General features: G+C 35.8%; 4 protein-coding genes across 54 annotated transcripts in view; 2 read left to right on the forward strand and 2 right to left on the reverse strand.

Moving 5' to 3' along the window:
- The window catches only part of gab1 (GRB2-associated binding protein 1), a 108,584-nt gene extending 97,074 nt beyond the window's left edge, over window positions 1-11,510 (forward strand). For 23 of the 50 annotated variants that reach the window (XR_015475658.1, XR_015475659.1, XM_087235424.1 and 20 more), the window contains 2 exon segments: window positions 2,808-2,933; window positions 9,620-11,510. Coding sequence is in view for 47 of the 50 variants with exons in the window: in XM_087235424.1 (XP_087091550.1) it covers window positions 2,808-2,933; window positions 9,620-9,775 (282 nt within the window). In the remaining 3 variants the exon portion in view is untranslated. 50 annotated transcript variants of the gene reach the window in all.
- Window positions 1-25,145, reverse strand: part of znf827 (zinc finger protein 827) — a 789,732-nt gene that overhangs the window by 225,992 nt on the left and 538,595 nt on the right. The window lies entirely within an intron of this gene.
- The window catches only part of frem3 (Fras1 related extracellular matrix 3), a 36,719-nt gene continuing 28,149 nt past the window's right edge, over window positions 16,576-25,145 (reverse strand). Inside the window, 8 exon segments of the mRNA NM_001137659.1 lie at window positions 16,576-17,097; window positions 17,195-17,341; window positions 19,382-19,569; window positions 19,677-19,803; window positions 20,879-21,013; window positions 21,129-21,256; window positions 22,576-22,680; window positions 22,864-23,056. Coding sequence (NP_001131131.1) covers window positions 16,576-17,097; window positions 17,195-17,341; window positions 19,382-19,569; window positions 19,677-19,803; window positions 20,879-21,013; window positions 21,129-21,256; window positions 22,576-22,680; window positions 22,864-23,056 — 1,545 coding nt within the window.
- The window catches only part of hhip (hedgehog interacting protein), a 220,362-nt gene continuing 216,981 nt past the window's right edge, over window positions 21,765-25,145 (forward strand). The window contains exons 1-2 of one of the 2 annotated variants that reach the window (XM_087235223.1): window positions 21,765-21,898; window positions 22,469-22,515. The gene's annotated coding sequence lies outside the window, so the exon portion shown is untranslated. The remainder of the gene's footprint in view (window positions 21,899-22,468; window positions 22,516-25,145) is intronic. The other variant, XM_087235224.1, reaches the window with a different exon arrangement.

Here is a 25,145-nt window from a genome sequence, read left to right on the forward strand (position 1 = left end):
TGTTCTGATTTCTTTGTATGAATTCAATATTTGGCTTGATGGCTACATCTGGTAGGAATTTTGTGTCAGTAGCCCACTTAGAAATCCCCTTACTGATAAAAATGCTGATGTGTCAAATACTTATTTTCCCCGCTGTATCTTCAGTTTCTTCCCTGTTTTTTAAATTATTAGGGACCAAGACTAGATTGAGATTTAATTAAAACATGAGGGTAGTATTTCTGTCTGTCAACAGACTGAATAGAAGGACCCCTCGCTGCTTTTCCTACTTTTAACTCATCCCCCTCAACCAGGTTTCCTTCAGTGTCTGTCAGTCTTTAATTTCTATTGTTTCTTTGAAGGGCCTGAAATTTTTGCCGTGTCATCTTTGTGTTTCATTTTGTGATTCTTATTTATTTGAATGCTTCATTTCCTTGATATGCTTTTTCTGCATGTTTTTGTTTGCTAGTATAATGCTAACATAACAAGCTAATGGTAAACACTGCACAGTGTGTCGCTGATGCTCTGCCATCACTTGGCAGACTCTTTTCTCTTCTTCTTTTTCAGTTTCTCATCCTCAGCATTCTTTTGTCTGGCTCATCTGAATCTTGCATTTTTCATTTCGAGTTACTCTGCTTTTCTTTGCCATTCATTTCCTGTTTACTCTTTGATTTTTCTGCTCCTCCTCTTCCTCTTGTTCCTCCGTCCTGTAGAGAGGAGTCCTTCTACTGTACAGTTCCCATCACTCCTATAAAGAGAGAAGTGTCAGGTCTAGACCACCTGGATGAGGTGAGCAGGGTTGAGGAAGTGGACCGAACTCCATGTGTGTTTTACCAAAAACAACAACAAAAAAAAACTTATGTAGAGGCAATTTATTTGGTTTTAATTTAATTTAATTTAATTTTTTTATTATTTTGAGATGAGTGGAACCAACATTTCCTACATGGAGTTATACGTGTATGAAGCCTTTGAGTGTAGATGCATATCTAAATTTTTGTTTGATGAATTCAAAGATGATTAATTATCAATGATTGTATTGTCTTTAAATCAGGTAATAGTGTATGGCACATTGTAGTCACTTGATGAATTGGTTTGTACTGAGTTAGTAAATAATGCAGTGTAATAATGCTTGTTATAGACTCACCGGCCACTTTATTAGGTACACCTTACTAGTACCGGGTTGGACCCCTTTTGCCTTTAGCAAAATTTCACACATAGATTCAACAAGGTCCTGGAAAATTCCTGGAAATTTTTATCCAAATTGACATGATAGCAACACACAGTTGCTGCAGATTTGTTGGCTGCACATCCATGATGTGAATCTCCCATTCAACCTCATCCCAAAGGTGCTCTATTGGATTGACATCTGGTGACTGTGGAGGCCATTTGAGTACAATGAAACCAGTTTGAGATGATTTGTGCTTCATGACATGGCGCGTTTTTCTGCTGGAAGTAGCCATCAGAAGATGGATACACTGTGGTCATAAATGGAAGGACATGGTGAGCAACAATACTCAGATAGGCTGTGGCGTTGACACAATGTTCAATTGGTACTAATGGGCAAAAGTGTGCCAAAAAAATATCCCCCACACCATTACACCACCACCATCAGCCTGACCCGTTGATACAAGGCAGGATTGATCCATGCTTTCAGGTTGTTAACGGCAAATTCTGACCCTACCATCCAATTGTCGCAGCAGAAATCGAGACCCATCATACCAGGCAACGTTTTTCCTATCTTCTATTGTCCAATTTTGGTGAGCCTGTGCAAATTGTAGCCTCAGTATCCTGTTCTTACCTGACAGGAGTGGCACCCGATGTGGTCTTCTGCTGCTGTAGCCCATCTGACTCAAGGTTTGATGTGTTGTGCATTCAGAGATGCTCTTTTCACTCATTATAACTGAGGTATGCAGTGACTCACGAACGAGTGACTCACAAATGAGTTACTGTTGCCTTTGTATCAGCTCTAACCAGTCTGGCCATTCTCCTCTGACCTCTGGCATCAACGAGGCATTTGCGCTCACAGAACAGCCTTCCACTGGATATTTTCTTTTTTGGACCATTCTCTGTAAACTCTAGAGATAGTTGTGTGTGAAAATCCCAGTAAATCAGTAGTTTCTGAAACACTCAGACCAGCCTGTCTGGCACCAACAACCATGCCACGTTCAAAGTCACTTTAATCACCTTTCTTCCCCATTCTGATGCACTAAGGTTTTGGTGAACTGCAGGAGATCATTTTGACCATGTCTACCTGCCTAAATGCGTTGAGTTGCTTTCATGTGATTGGCTGATTAGAAATTTGCATTAATGAACAGTTGGACAGGTGTAACTAATAAAGTGGCCGGTGAGTGTATATTGAAAAACTACATCTATTATACTGATTTCTCATAACCATGGAACCTTTTTGAAAGAATCCCACAAACAACACTTTTATTGCTGGAATTGATATCTGTATTTTTAAAGACTAATAGAGCATTGTTTTGAATCACCTAGATGAATATTGAATGAATTATGAAGATCTTAGGTCAGTTTGAGTTCAAAAAAGACTACTCTCTGCATATTTTGCAGATGATTATGACACTGTGTCCAAAGCTCAGTACAGATGTAATCGTCAGATTGAGTGTTGGTTGAAGGACTGCATGTAGATCGCTAGATTAGATACTTAAACACTTCAGACTGTTGACTTACATCATCACCTAGTAGCATTGTTGTAGATTAATATACCAGTAGCATACATCTTTTAACTATTTCTGATTACAACACTGAATACTGACATGGTTATGGTATACAACCTCTTTTGTAATTATTGTAATTTCTTTTTTATTTCTCAGAACAAGTTAGGAGCACCAATGAATGCTGATGGAGGTGGCAGTCCCATGGTGAAACCCAAAGGAGACAAGCAGGTGGAGTACCTGGACCTCGACTTGGACCCTGGGAAATCAACTCCACCTCGAAAGGTAAGATATATCTAGGGTGCTACCTCCCTGCCAAGGTCAGTCATCCGTAGGTCGTGTGCATGAATTCGGGTACTGGTAAGGGCAGTTATGAGCTTGGTGCACTATACAAAGGGGCACACTGAGTAATCCTCATTTCACATCATCGAAACTGGAATTTATAAACAATAGTAGAACTAATCACTTTAATATATCAATTTCACTACGTTTTTCAAAGAACATTAAGAAATTTGTCTTAATTATCATTTACCAGGAACATTTAAACCATTAAACAACTGTAAATATTTGCTAAATTTGTTCTAACCATGTTCATTCATGTTAAAAATAAATAACTAATAATTAAATAATCAATAATTATTTTTTGAGAAACATCTCTCGTGTAATTAGGTTGACGTGATTCTTATTTTACGGATTATCAGACTTTTCAGGGTACAAAAGTTTCAGTGCACTGGAAGATTTTTGCGATTGAGACAGCAATTCAAAACAGCAAATCTAAAATAGCTGTGCAGGATGCCAGAATGTTGCAATGGTTAATACAATGTCTGTTACCGCAGTCTATACAGACACGTCATTATAATTTATGTAATTCAGTCCTTTTGTTTTATTGTGGTTGTCACTACTGCAGCCTTTACAGTTTGTATGTATGTGTTTATATATCTGTTTTTTATCTTTATAAATGAACAGGTGTGTGCATGTGTGTTGCTGTTTGCACACAGCTTTCCCTGTCAAACAAATAAAAAAATCTAAATATCAGGTCAGGAAATATTGAGACTTTCACATTCTGATGACTTTCTCCTGTCCTTCACCACATGTAGCACAAAGTGATCTGCACATCACAGAATGTAATTGTGCATCAGAATGGGCTCTATGATATGCAAAACAGATGTTAAGATAATTAAATGATTGAAAACATGACAATAGTGTCTTAAAGGGCCATGAAACCCCCCTTTTTCGGTTCAAGTCTACCTGCTTCATAATGGGCATGGAGCGCTGTGAACAGAGGGAGGAGTGGGTAAGGTTGGCAGGGCAGGGGAGAAAGAGGGGAGCAAACAGATCAGTTGGCTCACATAATGAGACACAAACTATGAGGAGATCCATGATTTTATAGCTCATAGTTAAAATAAGTAATTGAACGCCCTGCTACATTTGGTATTCATAATTTCATATACCCATAACCACAATTTGTTACATCATTATAAAGATAATCGTGTTTATTTAAACATTATAAATGAGGAGGACTTCTCTCCTCCTCAATCCCTGGATCTGAATGCAGTCGAGGTGGATAGCATTGCAGCAGGTTTCTTTCCCTGTCTATTTCAACTATTAGCGCTGCCGGTAATCCAGCGGATTTTAAACTTATGGTGAACACAGCAGCACGGATATAGATGATTTGTCTCAATAATGAACTCACTGATAAAAGACTGAAAGTCTGCCATACCCCAATTGTCGTACAGCTCTTTCGACAAAAATGCTTGCTGCAAACCAACGTCTTTACTTTATTTGGCCCTGACAAAATAGTGGGGAAAAACATGCAACAAACCCCAGGGTTCATAGTAACAAACACATATGACCTGTGCTGTGCAGACGCGGTCTGATCCAGTTATTGAATCACAGCTTGGCAGGTCAGAAACCATGTGCTCTCATGAATGATTAAGAAGCGGGGTCTTCTCATAGGATAAGAAAACTCTACTATGAATAATAATGAGAAACCGACACGTCATCACTCCACTAGCAGATTCGTGCTAAATTATTTTAAACCCGGAAGATGAAATTAAAAGCGAAAAGCACAAAATGATCCAGTTTTCCTTACAAAAAAAGCTGACCGGTGCTAAAGTTGTCTTAACTGATGCTCAACACACACAAATCTGTTAAAACTTTTAAAGAGTACTCCAGGGTGTCCCGCATCTTTCTTTCTTGAAAGAGATACAAGGATACATGTCTGGTTTAAACTTAAAACAGCAGCAAAAAATCAATACAGTGGAACATAGAAACCCCATTGCTCACTAGTGTTTAGGAAGTGTCAATGCCAGAGCAGCACAGACAGAACACACAATGACGGCAATGAAGTCAGTTTCGAGCAAGGTATGCACCCTGGCGTACGATGATCATTCAGTGCAGACGTATAAATCTGGCATTGGTTTCTGATGTTGTTGCTTTTGCTTGCAAAATTAGTTAAAGTCACCAAGAAATCAAAACTAACCATATGATTTTGTTAGTTCACATTGCCATTTTTGTGGTGAATAATTCATCAGTGCATATTATTAAGAAAAAATAGGGTTTGCTCGTCTATTCTTTAATTGAAATCTGAAAATGCACTTCCTGTTTTTTTTTTTTTTTTTTTTTTTTTAATTTTCAGATTACATATATCTTAGGAATTGGGCGTGGCTAACATTTAACCACACGCCTCCAACTGTCAGTTTTGACAACAAACAGAAGTGGTGAGGAGGAGAAGTCTGTTAGTTTGTAATAACTCTTCTAAAACTCCTTTCCCAATCTTTCTGAATGACATGTCTACTTTACTACATCCATTCAGCCAGCAGTTGAAAAAACAAGCCATACGCACTGTTTTCTCATTCAATATACTGTTTCTTTGGGAACTGTCACAATATGAAGAGAAAAAAATTAAAAGTTCCGGTTGCACCTTTTTTTTTTTTTTTGCTAAAGACCATGCTATTTATGTAAACTTACTATTTTGTAGGTATCTGTTAACAAACATTGATAAGTCAGTCAGATTTGTGTTAATATTTTTTTAAGTTTGTTGAAAATAAATAAATAAATAAATATAAAATGTGCCTTTTTCCTATTTGAGAAAAAAGAAAAAACAAAGTCCCTGCTACACTTAGGCAGGGGACGATGATCAAGGTATATATCAACGTTTGAAAAAAAAAAATTAAAACTGGTTTAAAACCATCAACATTTTTTGTTGTACCGTTCCTAAGATATGTATATTTTTTATTTGTGTTTTTTTTAAGGTCAACAGAAAAGATATCCAAAGATGCTGTGTATGTTTTTTTTTTTGTTTTTTTTTTTTGTGTGTGTGTGTTTTACAATGTGTTTTCTGTGTTTATGAATCAAATGAAGACAACACAAGATAATAATTTATTTGAATTATTTAGTCTGACATTTACTTATGAAAGTAAATCAGTTGCGAAACTCGAGAGCTTGCAAATGTAAATGTGAGCACTTGTGATAATAATATTTGTATGTGTAGGTTGAAATGTACACTTACAGCTCTGATGTGAACAGCTGAAATCCTCGATTTGCACACACACACAACAATCCACACGCTTGTGTTTTAAATTCGAAGTTGCAGATTAATAGTTGTGTATTTGTAAAATGTCATTCACAAATACAAAGTGACAGACACACGTGTGCACGGCAAATTTGACTGCATCTTCGCTCTACAACCACAGGTCGGCACTCACAACCTCTCAGATTCGTCAGTACAACTACAAATCTCCCGCGCTCTGACTTTTGCTACACATCTCCCGCGATCTCTGTAGCAGAACTCATCTGTGCACTCGCAGATGCAGAGGCGTGAGCAGCACTGGGCAGGGGAGGGGCGGGGCTGGTGTAAAGCTGTTTGATTGGCTGATGCCTGACCAATGAACAATGCCAGCAGCCAACAGGACTGAGGTGCAAAATAATCATTTCCTACGATTATTTTATTATTTAGGGTTTATTTAAACTCTTTTCTGAAGAGATTCTTGTTAAAAATAATAAATTCTGTGGAAATGTACATACCAGTAAAAGAGCAGCAAAGCCAGTTTATTGGCTAGAGCCAGCCAATGAGATGGGGCGTTTCTGTTTGTCAGGACACAGGGCAGCTCACGTTGTTGGAGGCCTCGAGCAATCAGAGGGTAAGTTATGATTTTTAATAATTATCTATATGTTCAATACTGTTAGCTAAGCTAAGGACTGTGCTGGGTGCTTCTCTTGTTTGTTTCTTATATAAGAAAACAGTTATGAGTTATCTAGGAGCTGCTTTCAATCATGTTATATGGTTCTAAAGATACGATTCAACCCACATGAAATAAGAAGTTGTAATAGTATTTATAGTAAATAATAGTACGTTTTTGAACCATACTAACTATAGTAAACTGTATTATACAGTATATATTGCAGTATCTACAACTTTGTTAATGAATGCAACAGCACACTGTAGTATTAACTAGCATGAACTTTAATAAATTGAAGTATACTTGTATGTATGTATGTATATATATATATATATATATATATATATATATATATATATATATATATATATATATATATATATATAGCTTAAATTTGAAAAAATTGAAAAATAGCTATCTGTTTAAAACTAAACATTCTAATGCCATTTATTATGCAAATATCAAGTTGAAACAAATCTGTTAAGAATACGTATTTATATGTAAAACCTAATACATTTTAAAGCAGTTTCATTTCTTTCTAATTTTTACATCTACATGCATTACATCTGATTTAGGTCCACAATGTTTATCTAATGTTTAATTAGGGTTAGAACTAAACTTTGCAAAGCTGCAGCCCTCCAGGAACTGAGTTTGACACCTGTTCTGTAAGGGAATGTAATTTGTCAAATAAAATTTACAGTGCAAATAAGTGCAGTGCAAATGTCTAGTTACTTGTATTGAAATATTTCAGGGTTTTTCCTTGTTCATAATGAGATGGAGGTGGTAAATCCAACTTCATCATTACCCATCAAATGTTATCTCCTCTTTAATCCTTTGCTCAAGCCTTTACTAATGGTCAGAAAGCAAGCCATTGTGTAAAGCTGGTTGATGCTCACTGTAATAGGGAGAGATGATGACTGTTCAGCTTATGTTGCTTAACCCTGCAGATGAGATGCTCAAAGTGGACCCTCAGCCGAGCGATGGACACTGTCTCCCTCACCTAGTTGCGCTTCCTTTGAACACACATATCATGTTGAAGGATGCAAGTTGTGGACCTAAATCAGATGTAATGCATGTAGATGTAAAAATTAGAAAGAAATGAAACTGCTTTAAAATGTATTAGGTTTTACATATAAATACGTATTCTTAACAGATTTGTTTCAACTTGATATTTGCATAATAAATGGCATTAGAATGTTTAGTTTTAAACAGATAGCTATTTTTCAATTTTTTCAAATTTAAGCTATATATATATATATATATATATATATATATATATATATATATATATATATATATATATATACATACATACATACAAGTATACTTCAATTTATTAAAGTTCATGCTAGTTAATACTACAGTGTGCTGTTGCATTCATTAACAAAGTTGTAGATACTGCAATATATACTGTATAATACAGTTTACTATAGTTAGTATGGTTCAAAAACGTACTATTATTTACTATAAATACTATTACAACTTCTTATTTCATGTGGGTTGAATCGTATCTTTAGAACCATATAACATGATTGAAAGCAGCTCCTAGATAACTCATAACTGTTTTCTTATATAAGAAACAAACAAGAGAAGCACCCAGTACAGTCCTTAGCTTAGCTAACAGTATTGAACATATAGATAATTATTAAAAATCATAACTTACCCTCTGATTGCTCGAGGCCTCCAACAACGTGAGCTGCCCTGTGTCCTGACAAACAGAAACGCCCCATCTCATTGGCTGGCTCTAGCCAATAAACTGGCTTTGCTGCTCTTTTACTGGTATGTACATTTCCACAGAATTTATGATTTTTAACAAGAATCTCTTCAGAAAAGAGTTTAAATAAACCCTAAATAATAAAATAATCGTAGGAAATGATTATTTTGCACCTCAGTCCTGTTGGCTGCTGGCATTGTTCATTGGTCAGGCATCAGCCAATCAAACAGCTTTACACCAGCCCCGCCCCTCCCCTGCCCAGTGCTGCTCACGCCTCTGCATCTGCGAGTGCACAGATGAGTTCTGCTACAGAGATCGTGGGAGATGTGTAGCAAAAGTCAGAGCGCGGGAGATTTGTAGTTGTACTGACGAATCTGAGAGGTTGTGACTGCCGACCTGTGGTTGTAGAGCGAAGATGCAGTCAAATTTGCCGTGCACACGTGTGTCTGTCACTTTGTATTTGTGAATGACATTTTACAAATACACAACTATTAATCTGCAACTTCGAATTTAAAACACAAGTGTGTGGATTGTTGTGTGTGTGTGCAAATCGAGGGATTCAGCTGTTCACATCAGAGCTGTAAGTGTACATTTCAACCTACACATACAAATATTATTATCACAAGTGCTCACATTTACATTTGCAAGCTCTCGAGTTTCGCAACTGATTTACCTTCATATTTACTGCTCCAAAATATTATAAATGTTTCTCAAAATAAAAAATATTGTGTTCAAAGCGGAGAAAAGTTTGTTTTTTTTACTCAGACATTTAAAAAGAACTTATTTTAGAGCAGTAATCACAATACCGTGGAACCATGATATGATATTTTATCCAAGGTTATCATGCCATCAGAATCTTATACCGGCTCATGCCTAGCTACACTCAAACATTGAGTTGTTGATTTAGCTTAATCCATAATGTTGTCGTCAGCCACCTTGTGTCACTTTGCATGAAACTTGGGCAAAATCAATTTTTGGTGAAATGAACCTGATGGCAAATTCCTATAACAGAATTCCAGTGCCACTATTTTTGTCATCTCTCTATTTTTAACTTTCTTCATATCTTCACCTTGCAGAAGAAGAATAACGGGACTGGTATTTCTGCATCAGATGAGCGTGTAGACTATGTGCTGGTGGATCAGCAGCGAACGCAAGCACTGAAAAGCACCCGGGAGGCCTGGAGTGATGGACGGCAGTCGACAGAGGACACCCCCACCAAAGGGGCCAAATGACATCCATCTCTTCTGGTAGGTCAGGACTCGTGGGAGACCCAGGAAGGGAGGACACCGCACAAGCTCTGAACCTCCTATCTGGCCCTCCACCTTTGATTTTAGATACAGCTGTGTGACAGCGCCTAGGTCACAGCTCCCAGATCAGCTAGTTTACACTGCTTCCTGCTAGACGACAGTACCCACGCAGGGGAGAGCTGGTCCCAGGGATCCTCACCAATAAGCTGACAGACTCAAAAGTATGGACTGCACACTGCACAGGGGCTGAAGAACTTGCCAAGCCACTTCGGCTGAAAGCCCAGTGAAAATGATGCTAAACAGAAGCAGGTATTATTCCTACACACTGCCCACCACCCATCCACATTTTTTCGTTTGGATATCATTTTCTCCCATCATGGTATCAAAGCACATTATTCCAATGGCTTGGGGTACATCAGGTCTGTCCTCAAGTAATGTTCCATGTTCACAAAACTGCCAAGTCGAGGACGTTTTAGAAGCCTAAAATGTTCATTTGTGTATAGTTTCTTGATAATCTGAAACCAGTAGACATCTAGGTTTCAGAATGTTCCATTAGTTTTTTTCTTTTGGCCTCAAGTGTAATTTGGTAGTGCAATCAAAAGGTGTTGAGTTTGCTTGAACTGCAAATCTACTTAAGGTGACAGAGTTAGTTTGTTAAAAAAAAGAAAGAAAAAAGATTTTCGTTGGCGTTTAAGACAGCAGGCAGACTGTATAAAGTGTTATGTACATGAATAAAAGTGTCCTTTATTTGTATCTTAATATCCAGTGTGAGTTAAGGCTAAGATGTGGATTCTGCAGGATAGAAGTCTACACGGTCTGAGATGGTATCAGAAACTATGAAATGTTATCGGTGGAATCAGGAACTGTGATCGTTTTTATTAGAGAAGATAATTCTCTGTTGTTGTTGTTGTTTTGTGTCTTTTATGTTCTTATTTTGGCTCCTTTCTCTTTTTTTTCAAAGCAAGGTATCAATTTACAGAAGCGCTGAGGTCAGGTACTCACTGAAAGGTTGAACAGATTTCATGTTTGAATTTTATTCTGCAGCTTTAGATGACATCTCAAGCGTTGCAGTTTGTATGTTCTCGTAGAAACCTTATGAAATTGCTCATGATGCAAGATATTATGACAAAGGCTTTGTGCTGTATGAGATCATGCCTTCGTGGAAAGGAGGAAAAGTCGGTCAAGTAGTTTCAGGTATTTTCTTTTGTCTCTGTGTTGACTGGTCTATCAATGCGTTTTATTGCCACTTCAATAATTTATTTCAAATAGAGTCCACGGCTCTTGAAGACTAATTGCCTTACCGTTGCAACTTTTTTTTTTTTTTTCAAATGATGTAAATATGATCCGTTCACTGATTTTTAGCTCATGTCAGAACACATCTATTGAGAATACATCAGCATAGAAGTCTACTGTGTGTGTAAAATAAAAATAAAAAAGCTCTACTAACTACCGTTCTTAAGCCAAGAAGACAGCTGCGGTGTATCAGAACATTGGTGGCTTCTGCTGTATATATCCATACAGGCTCTTCAAGCATGTCTTTAGATTCAAAGCTGTGCCTATGTTGTTTCTGTCTACTCAAATCTGTTTTTCTTCTTTCTTTTCTTCGTTGAGTTCTCAGACCCTGATGCTTTATATCTTTTTTAATGAATCTGAAAGAAATGTACATTTGAAAATAAACTCAATAAAATGATACTTCAGGAGATTACTGCTGACATTGCAACTTATGGGACTTGTGATTATTTTTATTGATTAACTGTGCTGTCAGGTATATAGATTATTATGGGCCAGATTTACTAGACAGGACTAATAAGCACAAGAACATATACAATCTATTAAAATGATAGATTTTAAATTAAAGACAGATGTGTGTACGTATATATGTGTATGTATATATACTCAATAATAACTGTTCACAGCTTTTCATTGCAAACCTTTGTTACTGTATGTTCGGGATAAAAGCATCCACTGAATTAAACTGCTGTAAAAATACATCAGATAAATATTTTTTTCTTTTTTTCTTTTGCCTAAATCTGTTAATCAACCTCTGCCCTGATCAAAAATACTAAATTGTTTAGAAAATTGCAGGATTTTAATTGCCAAGTTCACAAATGATGTCACTGATTTGGTGTAAAAACACAACACAAACACAAAACAACGTATTTTCAATTACTAATTGTGAACTGGATTTTTTCCCTTTTATCACAGCCTTGAACCTGTGAAAGATTACTAACAAAATTGGCTTTGATGCAGTGTTAGATTTTCATTTTTTCTCCCTAATTTTCTGTTGGTGGCTGCTTTTGCCCTATTGACTTCCATTATATCCACATTAGATGGTGCATAACTACAGTCTTTGTTTTTGTTTACTCCATGTAGTTCTGAATGCTGAGATTTTCTCAGACACATCAAGGTAAGTGCGTAAATATCACTCACACACACACACACACACACAGACACACACACACACACACACACACACACACACACACACACACACACACACATACGCTTTAATTTGCTGTTAAACAATATATAAAATCTAGAAACTAAGCTTTCTTTCTTTATAAAGGGTTAATAGTGCTGACTCATGATCACCAGTAAAAATAACTAATAACCACCAACAATCAAAACTGCATGATTATATGGTGTCATGGTTTTGCAATCAAAATAATGCAGTTATAATGAAAATGGGGCAAAAACAGCCACTGACAGTAAATTAGGAAGAAAAAAAAAGAAAATTAATCAGAACAGCGCATCAAAGGCGATGTTTCACATGTCCAAGACTGTGATAAAAGGTTTTAAAAAATCCAGTCCACAATTACTTTTACTATTGAAAAAACAAAATGTAGTATTTTATTCACCAATCAGTGACAACATTTATGAATTTGGCAATTAACCCTTTGACTGACCCTTTACCAAACGGTTGACCATGTTTTTACTGTTTTAAAGTCTTTTAAAGAACGACTGTTTTAAATAATGGGTTACACACACAGCATTGTTGGTTTACAAAAGAAAAATCAAACAAACATAATCTTGTTGCACTACTACACTTGGTTTTGGTTTTATTATAAAAATAAAACCCAAGAAAGCATTTTAAATGACAAACTGAAATATTTAATGGCATATGTCAAAAAATAAAGGCGATTTAGTATTCAAAAATGTTTTATTTTGATGATACTTTTAAATAACTTGGTCTTACACTTCATATTTTCATATTTTTCAGAGTATATGTAATAATTCCGATACTTTTACCATAAGCTAACATATATACCATTTGGTAAAGATGCATTTTTACAGCAGTTTAATTCAGTCGATGCTTTCAATCAGAACATAACAAAAGGGTAGTAAATTTGCCCAGAGGGTATCGTTGAGTTTTTTTTTTATTTTTATTTTTTTTATTCAAAGCATTTTCTCAAGATATGTTTTTTAAAATAGGATTTGTCACAAAAAAATCATTCCGCTAGCTGAAAAAGAAAAGCTTGTGGCCATATTAAGACCTAAAATCCCCCCAGAGTGGATGAAAAAATCCACCAACAGTGCATAAGAGTTGACTTCAGTGAATCCTGACAGTAATATTTTTAGCAGGTTATGGGTAATTCTGACCCCTGTGGGCTAATGTTATATGATATATATCTGTTCTTATAATTAAGCCACAGCGGCAATCATAGGTGATTTCATGCTTCATCTTAATTTAAATGTAACTTTTCACAGGTATGAGAAGTAGACATTTCTCTTTAACACTTTTTAATGAAACAAGTATCCAAGTATCTTTACAGAATTCTTTTCATCAGTAACGAAGGGAATTTTTTTTTCAATAAAACATGTTTTTTGTAGACTAAATAAAATGATGATGAACTGAAAGAAGTTTCATTAATTAAAATATATAACATTATGCATATTTAACATTCTTTGCAATGTAGATGTAGGGATGCTCCAATCAATCGTCTGGAGATCGGTATCGGCCGATAATCAAATTTATTGACTTGATCTCTACTCACTGATCAGGATGATCTCATGAACCTACAGTATCACAAGTGTTTGTGTTAGCTGGAGATGAAGAAAATATTTGAATGACCTTGCATGTGTTTAGGCCTTTTTACATATATAAACTGAAAGAACTTCTGTGTTTTTGACAATATTGCAAGTTTAGTAAAAGCTGGCTGGAAATATTAGATAAATAAAACTTTAAAAATATATTTTTAACTTGAATACTTAGTAATATAATTTGTAATTTACTTATTGCAATAAACAGTAGTTAATAGGCCTATTTCCTCTCATTAAAGAAGTAATGGGTTTATGTGTGTGTGTGTGCATCAGGTCTTTTTTTTTAATAAGAGATGTTGGATTCTTCTTCCATTATTTGCAGTGTTTCCAAATTGCATAGTTTGTAATTTAATTTTTTTTATCTATTATTTTCAGTAAAGCTTCTTCTGACCATGACCTGTTGACATCTAAACTATTATAAGAAACGTGTTTAAGGGATTATTTGCAGCATCCTTAATTTTTTATCTTAGGTAAGGAGAAAACTCCACTTACAGTAAATATCATACTTAGAGGGAAAATTAGCTTTATGCATTACAAAGCTTGAAGTATCAGAATTGGTTCTCTGTATCGGCCGATCACCATGACAGGGAATCTGTACTTGATATCGGCTGCAAAAATCCTGATCGGAGCATCCCTAATTAGAGGTGTTCATTTTTACATGAAAAAAATATGTACGTGTGCTTCAAGTTTTATCAGGGTGTATTCTATCATTTTGTTGAAACTTATTTTCTTCTTTTGACATGCAAAAAAGCAGATATGTACACACCAAATGAATGGGATTCTGAGCCACATCTCAACATCCTAAAAGATATAAAAATAAGTAGAATCTGAATAGTTACGTATATTAAACCTCATGCTCCCTTTGCATAGCAACATATTGATCAAGTGGGAACGCTGACCTGTGCTCTTGCATGCAGCAGTTCATCTCATGGAACTTATAAAAATAGATACATTTATTACATAAATGATCAAAGAAGCCAGTTCTTGCATCTTTCAATTTGCTTAAATTTCACACACGCACATGCTCAGAAGAAGAACCGTTACATAATGACTGAAAATAGAATTAACTTTGATTAACTGGACACGTTGAAAAAAGGCTAATGATACCTAATGATATGCCATTCAGTTAAAAAATAACTTATTTTTTTTTTTAAGTTTAACACAGATTTCACTTTAAATATGATGGGTTTATTCTTGTGTAGTAAGCAATGCTTGTTACATTTGCCAAGTAGTTTAAGTTAAGCACAAATTCTGTTTGTGTAAGGAAGTGTCATAACTATGCTCAACACAATGTTAGTAAAGGAGTTTCTGTCCTAACCATCTGCAACGCACAAAATTTCTATTATAGAAAAGGTTTCTATTTCTGCAATGTCAAGGCTGAAAGGCAGCATAAACTACTATGACCATGATCACCTCAGGTACTGATTATGTGCTTTATTCAGTGTTAATACCTACCAATGTGCACTTGAGTACCATTATACTTGATATCGTATAGTTTGCAAAAAAAATGAGTGAGTGCAAACTAACAAATTACAGTAATCATGTACTTTTAATAATGTTAAAGAGGTTTAATATATTTTAAATAGATTATAATCCTTACCATTTATTTGTGAGCATAGATCTCTATTCTGCGCTGAATTCAATTTAATCTGTCATGTAGAGTCTGGTGCGAACACACAAATGACTTATTGTTGGAATCTTGTCCCATCACTTACAGTTAAGACACGGTGTAAGTTGGGAATGCAACGGTTCTCTGTTAAAAATTGTATCTTCCCGTTGTCCTCCCGCGTCCTGTGATCCGCAGCTCAAAATATGCATTACTAATATTGGTTTAGTGACAATTGTCGTATTTTGTCGTACAATTGTAAATTAAAAAAAGTTCTGCTTTTGGACACTTGCGATTACCTTTCAGATGCACCGCATGTGCGAGGAACTGTCCAATCACCTCTTAGTATTTAATTCTGTTGTTGACATCACGTTTCCTCACGTGGCAAGTGAAGGAGATACAGCCCAAATCATTTAACGGATAAATGACTGTTAATGAAGATGCGTTGTTGCCTTGGTAATGCAAGCATAATGTAAACGGAAGTAATCAATACTCTAAAAGTGCTCAATTATTAAGATGTGTTGACAATTATTATTATCTGCATAATTGGGTGAGACTAAGTCAAGATGTAAAATAGAAAAATGTTATCATTTTATTTGAACATACAATTTTCAAAATGCCTAACTTTTATTTCGTTTATGAGAGAACAAGCAAACCTACAGTCATATGTGAAGCCTGTTGTATTGTCAGGTGTTTGTTACTCAATAAATATGTATATTGTTCTTTGAATTTTTCGGTAGCTATTTTTTTTCTAAACATAGCACATACCGTACTGAAACCGTGACCGTAAAACCGTGATACATACCGAACTATGAGTAGATTAAACCGTTGCACCCCTAGTGTAAGCAGTTTTGTTTTTGTCAATTCTGGCTCACAGATGGGAGCATTTTTTTAAATAAAATGACTACTATAAAGCACAAACCTCATCTTAGGGGAAACGCACCAACCATCTTTTTTGTTTGACCAAGTTTTGAAGAGTCAAGATGTCTTCATTGAAGCTGTGAAACCCTCAAATTTGTCATTAGAACTGAGGCTTTAAATCTCAGTCTTTTGTGGTTTGCTCAACATGAGTGGTTTCGTGGGATGCAAGCACCATGGTGAGAGTTAGTTTTGGCATGTCTTGATGAACAGAGATGCTTTAAACCTCAGAGCTGTCCAAGTTGTGTCTTGCAGGCTCCCTGTTGTACGCTGTGCAGGATGAAGTGGTATAAGATGGGTACTTTTTCTCCTTTTGCTTTCGCCTCAACAAGAGAACCACTATGACTACAATCAGGCACACCAGCAGGATGAGCCCAGCCACTCCCAGCAATGTGGACATTCCAGCTGGAAGTGTGGAATCTGAACCAGGCCCTTTACCCAGGCTCCCCTCTACCAGAGGGCGCTCCAGGTAGGTCTCTCGGCCCCATGGCTGGTTCACCTGGAGTCGGTTGGAGCGGTCTAGGGCGATGTGCTGAATGTTGGTGCCTCTGCTATTCTCAGCACCAATTTCGTAAACTTCGGGGTCAGGTACTGCTCGTCGACTACGGGATTGGGTGGAAGGATCCGCTATGGCGGAGGATATAGCGTGGTGGTACTCCAGGCTTCTTTTGCCACGGTTGGCGTTCTCTCTAGAGCGGAGTGTGTAGATGGTGTGGATGAACCATTCACGGCCAGCAGCGACCTGAAATGTCGAACATGAATAAAGGATCAGGATTCTGATTGAAAATGAGTGAACTCTGAGATTCACTCTTGTTTTAAAATGAATCGGAGTGTCTGACCTGAAAGAGTGGAGATGATGACAGGGTGAAACCATCCGATCCAGGTTGCTGGATCAAAGGTAGGGCTCCAGGGGTATCCAAAGCCAGACTGGCATCAAACTGGACGTTTCCAAAGGCGGTGGCTTGAGTTTCTGGCTGAGCTTTGTCCTAAAATTCAATGTTTAAAATTTATTATGCTCATTACTAAGTCAGTGACAGAAGAAGTAGTTTTTTGAAGCTGTGAATTAATTAAACTAGTTGCATCTTAAAATAATTGTTCAAGGCACTTAAAATGCTGGGTTCCCAGACTTTCACTTACTTAAAAAACTAAATTTTCATGGTCTATAATGAACGAAAAAATGAGCCGATGTTGTCTTTTTGCAGATTAAAATTATTTGAGGTTGAATATTATTTTTCAGGAATTTAATAGCCATTATGACAGCAACAATCGATAATTCTTTTTCTCACTTTGTGAAAAATAAGCAAGCTCTCCCAAACTTTAAAGTAGTAATTTCAAGTCAAAGCTATAGAAATGTACATTTTCCTAGTTTGCGCTAGTTAAGAAGTATAGGTGACTGCATTTGACTTAAGTGACTGGCAGTTCATGAGCAGTAAAATAAACATAATTATAGACAAAACATGTTAAAAAAAAAAAGAGTTTACACTTGGCGAGGTAGTGGCGCAGTAGGTAGTACTGTCGCCTCACAGCAAGAAGGTCGCTGGGTCGCTAGTTCGAACCTCGGCTCAGTTGGCGTTTCTGTGTGGAGTTTGCGTGTTCTCCCTGCCTTCGTGTGGGTTTCCTCCGGGTGCTCCGGTTTTCCCCACAGTCCAAAGACATGCGGTACAGGTGAATTAGGTAGGCTAAATTGTCTGTAGTGTATGAGTGTGTGTGTGGATGTGTGTGTGGATGTTTTCCAGAGATGGGTTGCGGCTGGAAGGACATCCGCTGCGTAAAAACTTGCTGGATAAGTTGGTGGTTCATTCCGCTGTGGCGACCCCGGATTAATAAAGGGACTAAGCCGACAAGAAAATGAATGAGTTCACACTCAGATATGCTTGACACTAATAACAGGTTTGGAATGCTGTCATGGGAGAGAATCCTGAGCTAGAAGATAATTGAGGCTAGGGCTCCCGCCTGGTCAATAAGCATATAAAGGGGTTCGAGATCAGGTAGGTCTTGAGAGCTCCTCCTGGTAAAGGGAGGAAAAGGAGGAGATTGCGTGGAAGCAGGGACTCTTCCAAAACGAAGATAAGGTAGTAGGGTGAAATTGGTCTGTTTGTTGTAACCTTGAATGAATCTTATTGGATTATTGCTGATTACGAATGAGAGACCAGCCATGATCAATCATATCACTTGCTCCTCTTGAAATTAGTTCATAAAACTTCACTTTGATAAAAGGAAACTATAATTGAATACGTCAAACAAAAGTCCATAATGTTCCATGACTTGGACAAAAACAAATGACAGATATCTATATAAACAATTCCAGGATTTTTAATTGCTGGAATAGACGGTTGAAAGTTCCAGCATATTCATGATATGATTAACATGCTGGTGACAACTACTGGTTAGAAAGGTTTGAATGCAAAGATAACTCAGCTAAAACATGCAAAAAAAAAAATAAAAATAAATCATCCAAATAGCATTGTTTAAAAGATCAAAAAAAAGGTTTTAAAAATTGCCCTAAGACAAGAACGAGTGCTGTTCAATACCTTTAGGAGAACTTTTGAACCACTTCAAATGTTGACTACTGTAAATAGTTTTTACAAACGTATAAAAATAATTTGAGATTAGATAGAACCATAGACCAGATTTTCCCAATCCTGAGATTTTAATTTTTTTATATTTGAATAGCTACTTACTGCTATATATATATATATATATATATATATATATATATATATATATATATATATATATATATATATATATATATATATATATATTCAGAAAAATTAGCAGTGAATACCTTTTTTAAATATAAAAAATGAATATATTTCTAACTTCTGGAAATAATGTACAAGTTCAATTCTAAGTCATATAAAACCACATTATTCATGGAAAATTGTATTGTGATTTCATAACTGAATCTATATCATGGACCTTATAAACGGTATGATTGACACTTTAATTTTCCTCAATACACATCAAGATCCACATTCACAATGTCTGTTTTGTAAAGGTAAAACAATGGAAAAATGACATACCAGAATCTTGAGCCTGTAAAGGAGGGATGGCGCATCAGCCAGGCATCCATACTCTTTATTGGTTGGGTTGTACTTTGGCACATAGCCATCTGTCCCGGTACAGAGGAAAACTTTCTCTATGCTGCAGGAGAAAGATTCTCCGAGGTTCTGCACCGGGTCCACCATCACGCGCCCATAGATGTTAGAACCTAGAGGGAAACCAACAGCAATAAGGTCAGTCAATAATATTAAAATGCTAAATAATAGTTTAGGTCTTTCACCTAAAATTAGGTTAAAATAAAATGCTGTTCAGTACCTTCCATAAAGGCAGTGTCTGTGCCCTCTCCAAAATCCACCGAGCCATCAGACAGCCACATCTCCTTCTTCGACAGCAGGAACATCTGTGTGTTCAAGCTAAACTCTGCTGCCACAGGGTCACTCACCTGACAAACAGCACAAATACCATAGAAGCAGTGGTTTATGTATTCTGGTGTCTACGTCAATTTAAATGGACAAAATAAAGACACATAGAAAGCCTATATTACAGTGAAAATAAAATAAAAATGATGAAAAAAATGTTCCAAAGTCAGTCAGTAACACAAATACAACACACAAACACTGATCTTATTAAAAACCTATAAGAGGAGTAGGAATATTACTACATTATTTTATTTCAAACTATAAAAAATGTCTTAACAAATTTGTAAAACCCAGTGGTTTGAATGATAGTGGTATAAAGAATAAGAATTTACTTGACAATTACATGGTGATCTTTAAAGAGAGTCTTTTAACGTGTCTTATGTTTTTCTGCCGTTGTTGTTTATTAATGTAATGATTAAACTGAATCACATTTTAATGGACTACTGTATATGCTCAGCTAGTGTTTTAGCCAATGATAAACTTCCAGTCAAAGCTTAATGTTACTTTTTTTAATTTCATGAAGTTCCTTTTACAGCATCGATTTTGTAATGTAATTAAAATACAATCAGTTCAATAGACCAGCATTCATTTAGTTGTTCAAGTGTAAAAAGTGTTGAGAGACTGTATGAACACAAGCGCTGTGAGTAGCAGAAGGCAAGCACAGAAACTACTTTGAAATGACTAGGGTAAAATCAGTTTAAAAACATAGCAGGAAAAAATGGAATTTAATGTAGTGCTTCTTGTCCAGTCTGAGACTTACTTCATATTGCATATCTATCAGCCAGTGTAGATCACTGATTTTTAAAATGAACCAATCTTAAACATGGTGATATTGTAATGGCATGCCTGAAAAAATAAAAGTGACTGGGAAAAAAAAGTCTGTGTGCATATACCCCATTGCTATATTTTTTCGAAAAAAAAAACTCTAGTTATGTTTTGTGTATTTCTTTTTATTTTAAATTATTCATTGTAATTATCAGAATTAAAAGATGTTTTGACCTTGATCCTAGGTTTTTAGTTGAATCAATAGTAAAATGTCAATTCCATATTCTCATAATAATAATAATAAAATACTTCAATTAGGAAGTTGAAACCAACCTGCTGGAATCGGATGTCCATGTCGAAGGTGAGTGGTTCTCTTGGGTGACACACAGGCGGTATGCTGAACTCACCATTAGGTGAGGCAATACATGGAATCAGCTTTACAGTATAGGTGCCGGAATAGTCCCTCACCTACATACAGTATATTCAATAGGTTACCCTTTAAGTTCTAACAGCCTACATCTTTGAGAACCATGAGAGACAGTAGATAAACAAAATGGAAAGTTGAAAATGGGTATCAACTTACAGCAAAGTCAGAAACGAAGCTCCATTGTTGCATGGGCTGGTTGTAAGTGGGCTCAGTTCTTACTAAGGACAGGGTGAATGTGAGTCCAGCATGATCGGCTGACATTACCATGGAGGACAGAGTTGTTCCTGAAAAGCCAATATGCATTATAGACATGTTAAAATAATAATAATAATAACTTTCCCAGAGATGGGTTGCGGCTGGAAGGGCATCCGCTGCTGGATAAGTTGGCGGTTCATTCCGCTGTGGCAACCCCGGATTAATAAAGGGACTAAGCCGACAAGAAAATGAATGAATGAATAATAATAAATATATATATATATATATATATATATATATATATATATATATATATATATATATATATATATACATATATATATATATATATATATATATATATATATATATATATATATATATATATATACATATATATATATATATATATATATATATATATATATATACATATATATATATATATATATATATATATACATATATATAATTTAATTTATTTATAAATTTACTGCCAGTATTTTATCAATATTATATAATATTTGATAATATATAAATTTAGTAAATATGACTGTTTAAAAAAAATATACTCTCATGGGTGAGTAACAAACTGACCAATTAGACGGATACATCACATCATGCCTGACCCACCATCAGTTCATGTAATGTTATTGGTGCTAAAGAGGAATTCCTTCTCCAGATGTTGTTAAAAGAAATAACAACACACGACAAAACTACACCGAAACGAGGTAATTTTTGGTACGATTTTTTTTGTTTAACTTAAGCTTGAGAAATAAACGGCGACATTAAAAGCGCGCCGAAACAAACAGGCCCAAACCCTGATTATGTCAAAGGCGTGTTTTCAGCGAATTTACAGAACGTGAAAAGGAAAATATTTCTTGGAAAATAATTGAGATAGAGGTCATTTATCATTTATAACGACCTGCCCGATGTCTGTAACATACTGCATGTTTCAAGTTGCATTCGTTTAAAGTTAAAAAACGGCGTTTCAGAATCTTCGGTTTATAGGTTTCGATAAAACGCATTTCAGACGGTGAAATTATTGTAAACAGCCTTTGGGAGAAAACGAAAACACGTTAAACAAGAATTTTGGCCAAATCATTTTACGTTTGTGCATTTAAAAATTATAATACCAGCTGAACGGATCAAAACATGTTTGAAATATGCAATATACAATTTTACCAGTAGAGGGCGATAACGTTAATGGTTTCTGTCAGAGAACTTTTTGTCAAGTTCCTTAATATTACAGAGTGTAGCCTTCAATTTAGTTACCGAGTTCATTTTTCTCTTTTGGTCAGATCTTGACACCATGGTGGAAGAGAGCTAAGGGAGAACCTGTCAACTGGTATGTGCGTGTGTTGCTGTGTCTCTCTTTATATACACCTGTCTGTGCATTTTTTATTACCTGGGTGAGACATGACAAACTGTCCTCTGAATCGAGCCTCAGTCTTGAAGTTGACAACAAGACGGCCATCATCATTTATTCTCATGCTAGTAGGATACATGGCACCTATAAAATTAAATAAACAATATAAGACAGCCACCTTTATTTAATAATTGTGTGTAAACAAAGACTGATTACTGTTATACAGTGATACAGTTAAAGCATGTATTAATCCTGTATTTAATTTATACTGATTTTCTGATTTATCGTCATACATATGGTTGAAAACACACAGCATATCCGTATTACCTTGCAGCTCAGCCTCTGGTGGGCTTCCAATCCCATCTTGCCATAAGATGGCAGTGTCATACACAAAGGTGAGGCGCAGCTCAGACCTTAGGTCGAAATGTTGCCAACCTCCAACTGCAACAGGAGAGTGGAAGACATAGGATACAAACAGAGGCACCCGCAGGGTTACATAGGACTGAACAAGATTCAGCACCTAGAACACAGGAATCGAAGAAAAAACATTAAACATGTATTTGTAATGTTTAAGAACCCTTTCAGACTTGTTTGTTGAAGCTACACATTTTAACATTTGCAAAAAAGACATACTTTATAATAAGACATGTTTCTGGGCACTGGGCAAAACGATACTGAAGTCTTTTGACACTGAAGACTGGAGTAGTTACTGATGAAATTTCAGCTTTGCCTCATACAGTTTAAAACAATTGCAATAGAAATGAGGGGCATAAGAGACCACTTTAAATAAATAAATAAATAAATAAATAAATAAATAAATAAATAAATAAATAAATGAATGAATGAATGAATGAATGAATGAATGAATAAATAAATAACCAAATAAATCTTAGCAACTTATACATTCATTGGGCTAAACACTATGACATTTTTATCTGCCTTGCCAAATTGTTTGTTGATAAATAAATACAAATGCACATAGATGCAAATGAAGTAAAAATACTTGAAGCTTTTCTGAGGTTGGTCTAACAATTGAATGTAAAATAACATTACAAAATGTTCACTACAAATTTAGGCTACAGATGGTTTTTTGTCAGGAGCAGTGAATAATAACCGTTTTTGAGGCTATTCATTGTGATTGTGGCTCAATTTTAATGTCTTTGTCCATTCTAGAGTAAGAAGATAGAAAATAGAATACATTTTTGGGCTAGCACAACTCTCTGTGTACTTGAATACTGTATTGAGTTTTATGCATCATCTGCACTTGTTGGTCACATTGGCAAGGCTTAAAATATTTGCAAACCAAAGATATGACGCAGGCAGGTGACAAATCTGTCTCACACTTTGATATTGGGCAGTTTTTTTTGGCCCTGCTATATTAAGTAAATTAATTCATTCATTCATTTACTTCGGCTTAGTTCCTTTATTCATCAGGGGTCACCACAGCAGAATGAACCACCAACTTATCCAGCAGATGTTTTACACAGTGGATGACCTTCCAGCTGCAACCCAGTACTGGAAAACATCCATACACACTCATTCAAATACATAAACTATGGCCAATTCACCTGTACCGCATGTCTTTGGACTGTGGGGAAAACCGGAGCACCCAGAGGAAACCAAGTATATGCAGACAGAACAAGCAAACACCACACAGAAATGCTAAATGTTTCAGCCAAGGCTCAAACCAGTGACCTTCTTGCTGTGAGGCAACAGTGCTAACCACTGTGTCACCCATGAACTTAAAAATATTAGCAATTCCAGCGTTATGGATATGAATTTTGCAGTACAAACTTAAAACATAAAATTTGAAAAAAAAGTATATGTTAACATGTGCAGAGGTGCAGTAGGTAGTGCTATCGCCTCAGCAAGAAGGTCGTTGGGTTGAGCCTCGGCTCGGCTTGGCTCAGTTGACGTTTCTGTGTGGAGTTTGCATGTTCTCCCTGTGTTCGCATGGGTTTCCTCCGGGTGCTTCGGTTTCCCCCACAGTCCAAAGACATGCGGTACAGGTGAATTGGATAAACTAAATGAGTGTGTGTGGATGTTTCCCAGAGATGGGTTGCGGCTGGAAGGGCATATGTTGCGTAAAAACGTGCTGGATAGGTTGGCGGTTCTTTCCACTGTGGCGACCCCGGATTAATAAAGGCAGAAAAGAAACTGAATGAATGAGTATATGTTAATAATATATTGAAACTTTTTGTTTATATTTACTGGAACACCTGATCGCAGAGTTAAGAGATCAATTTTTAAAAAAGTTTTGTACTTAAAATGAGGAAAATAAACATTCGTTATGAATGTGACATAAAATGTCTGCATGTTTACAAAATACAACATACTTGTTTGAAATTCTTAAATAAAACAGCACAACCAAAATAAACAAGAATAACCAAAAGGATAAGAGTTAGCTTTCTATAAAACAAAAATAATTGTTTTTATTTTATTTATTATTTAGACATTTATGCAAAAAAAAGTGTCGTTATTATGGATGTAACATCTCTCTGTTATGGATGTGACAGATGTGAAAATGCCACTTGTGTGACTTTAGTAAATCAAATAGAATAGTTTGAAAACATTGACAGATGCAGTTTTGAATGTTTCTAAAGGACTGT

Source organism: Danio rerio, chromosome 1 (assembly GCF_052040795.2).
Source record: "Danio rerio strain M-AB ecotype USA chromosome 1, GRCz13ab, whole genome shotgun sequence".
Classification (NCBI taxonomy): Eukaryota; Metazoa; Chordata; class Actinopteri; order Cypriniformes; family Danionidae; genus Danio; species Danio rerio.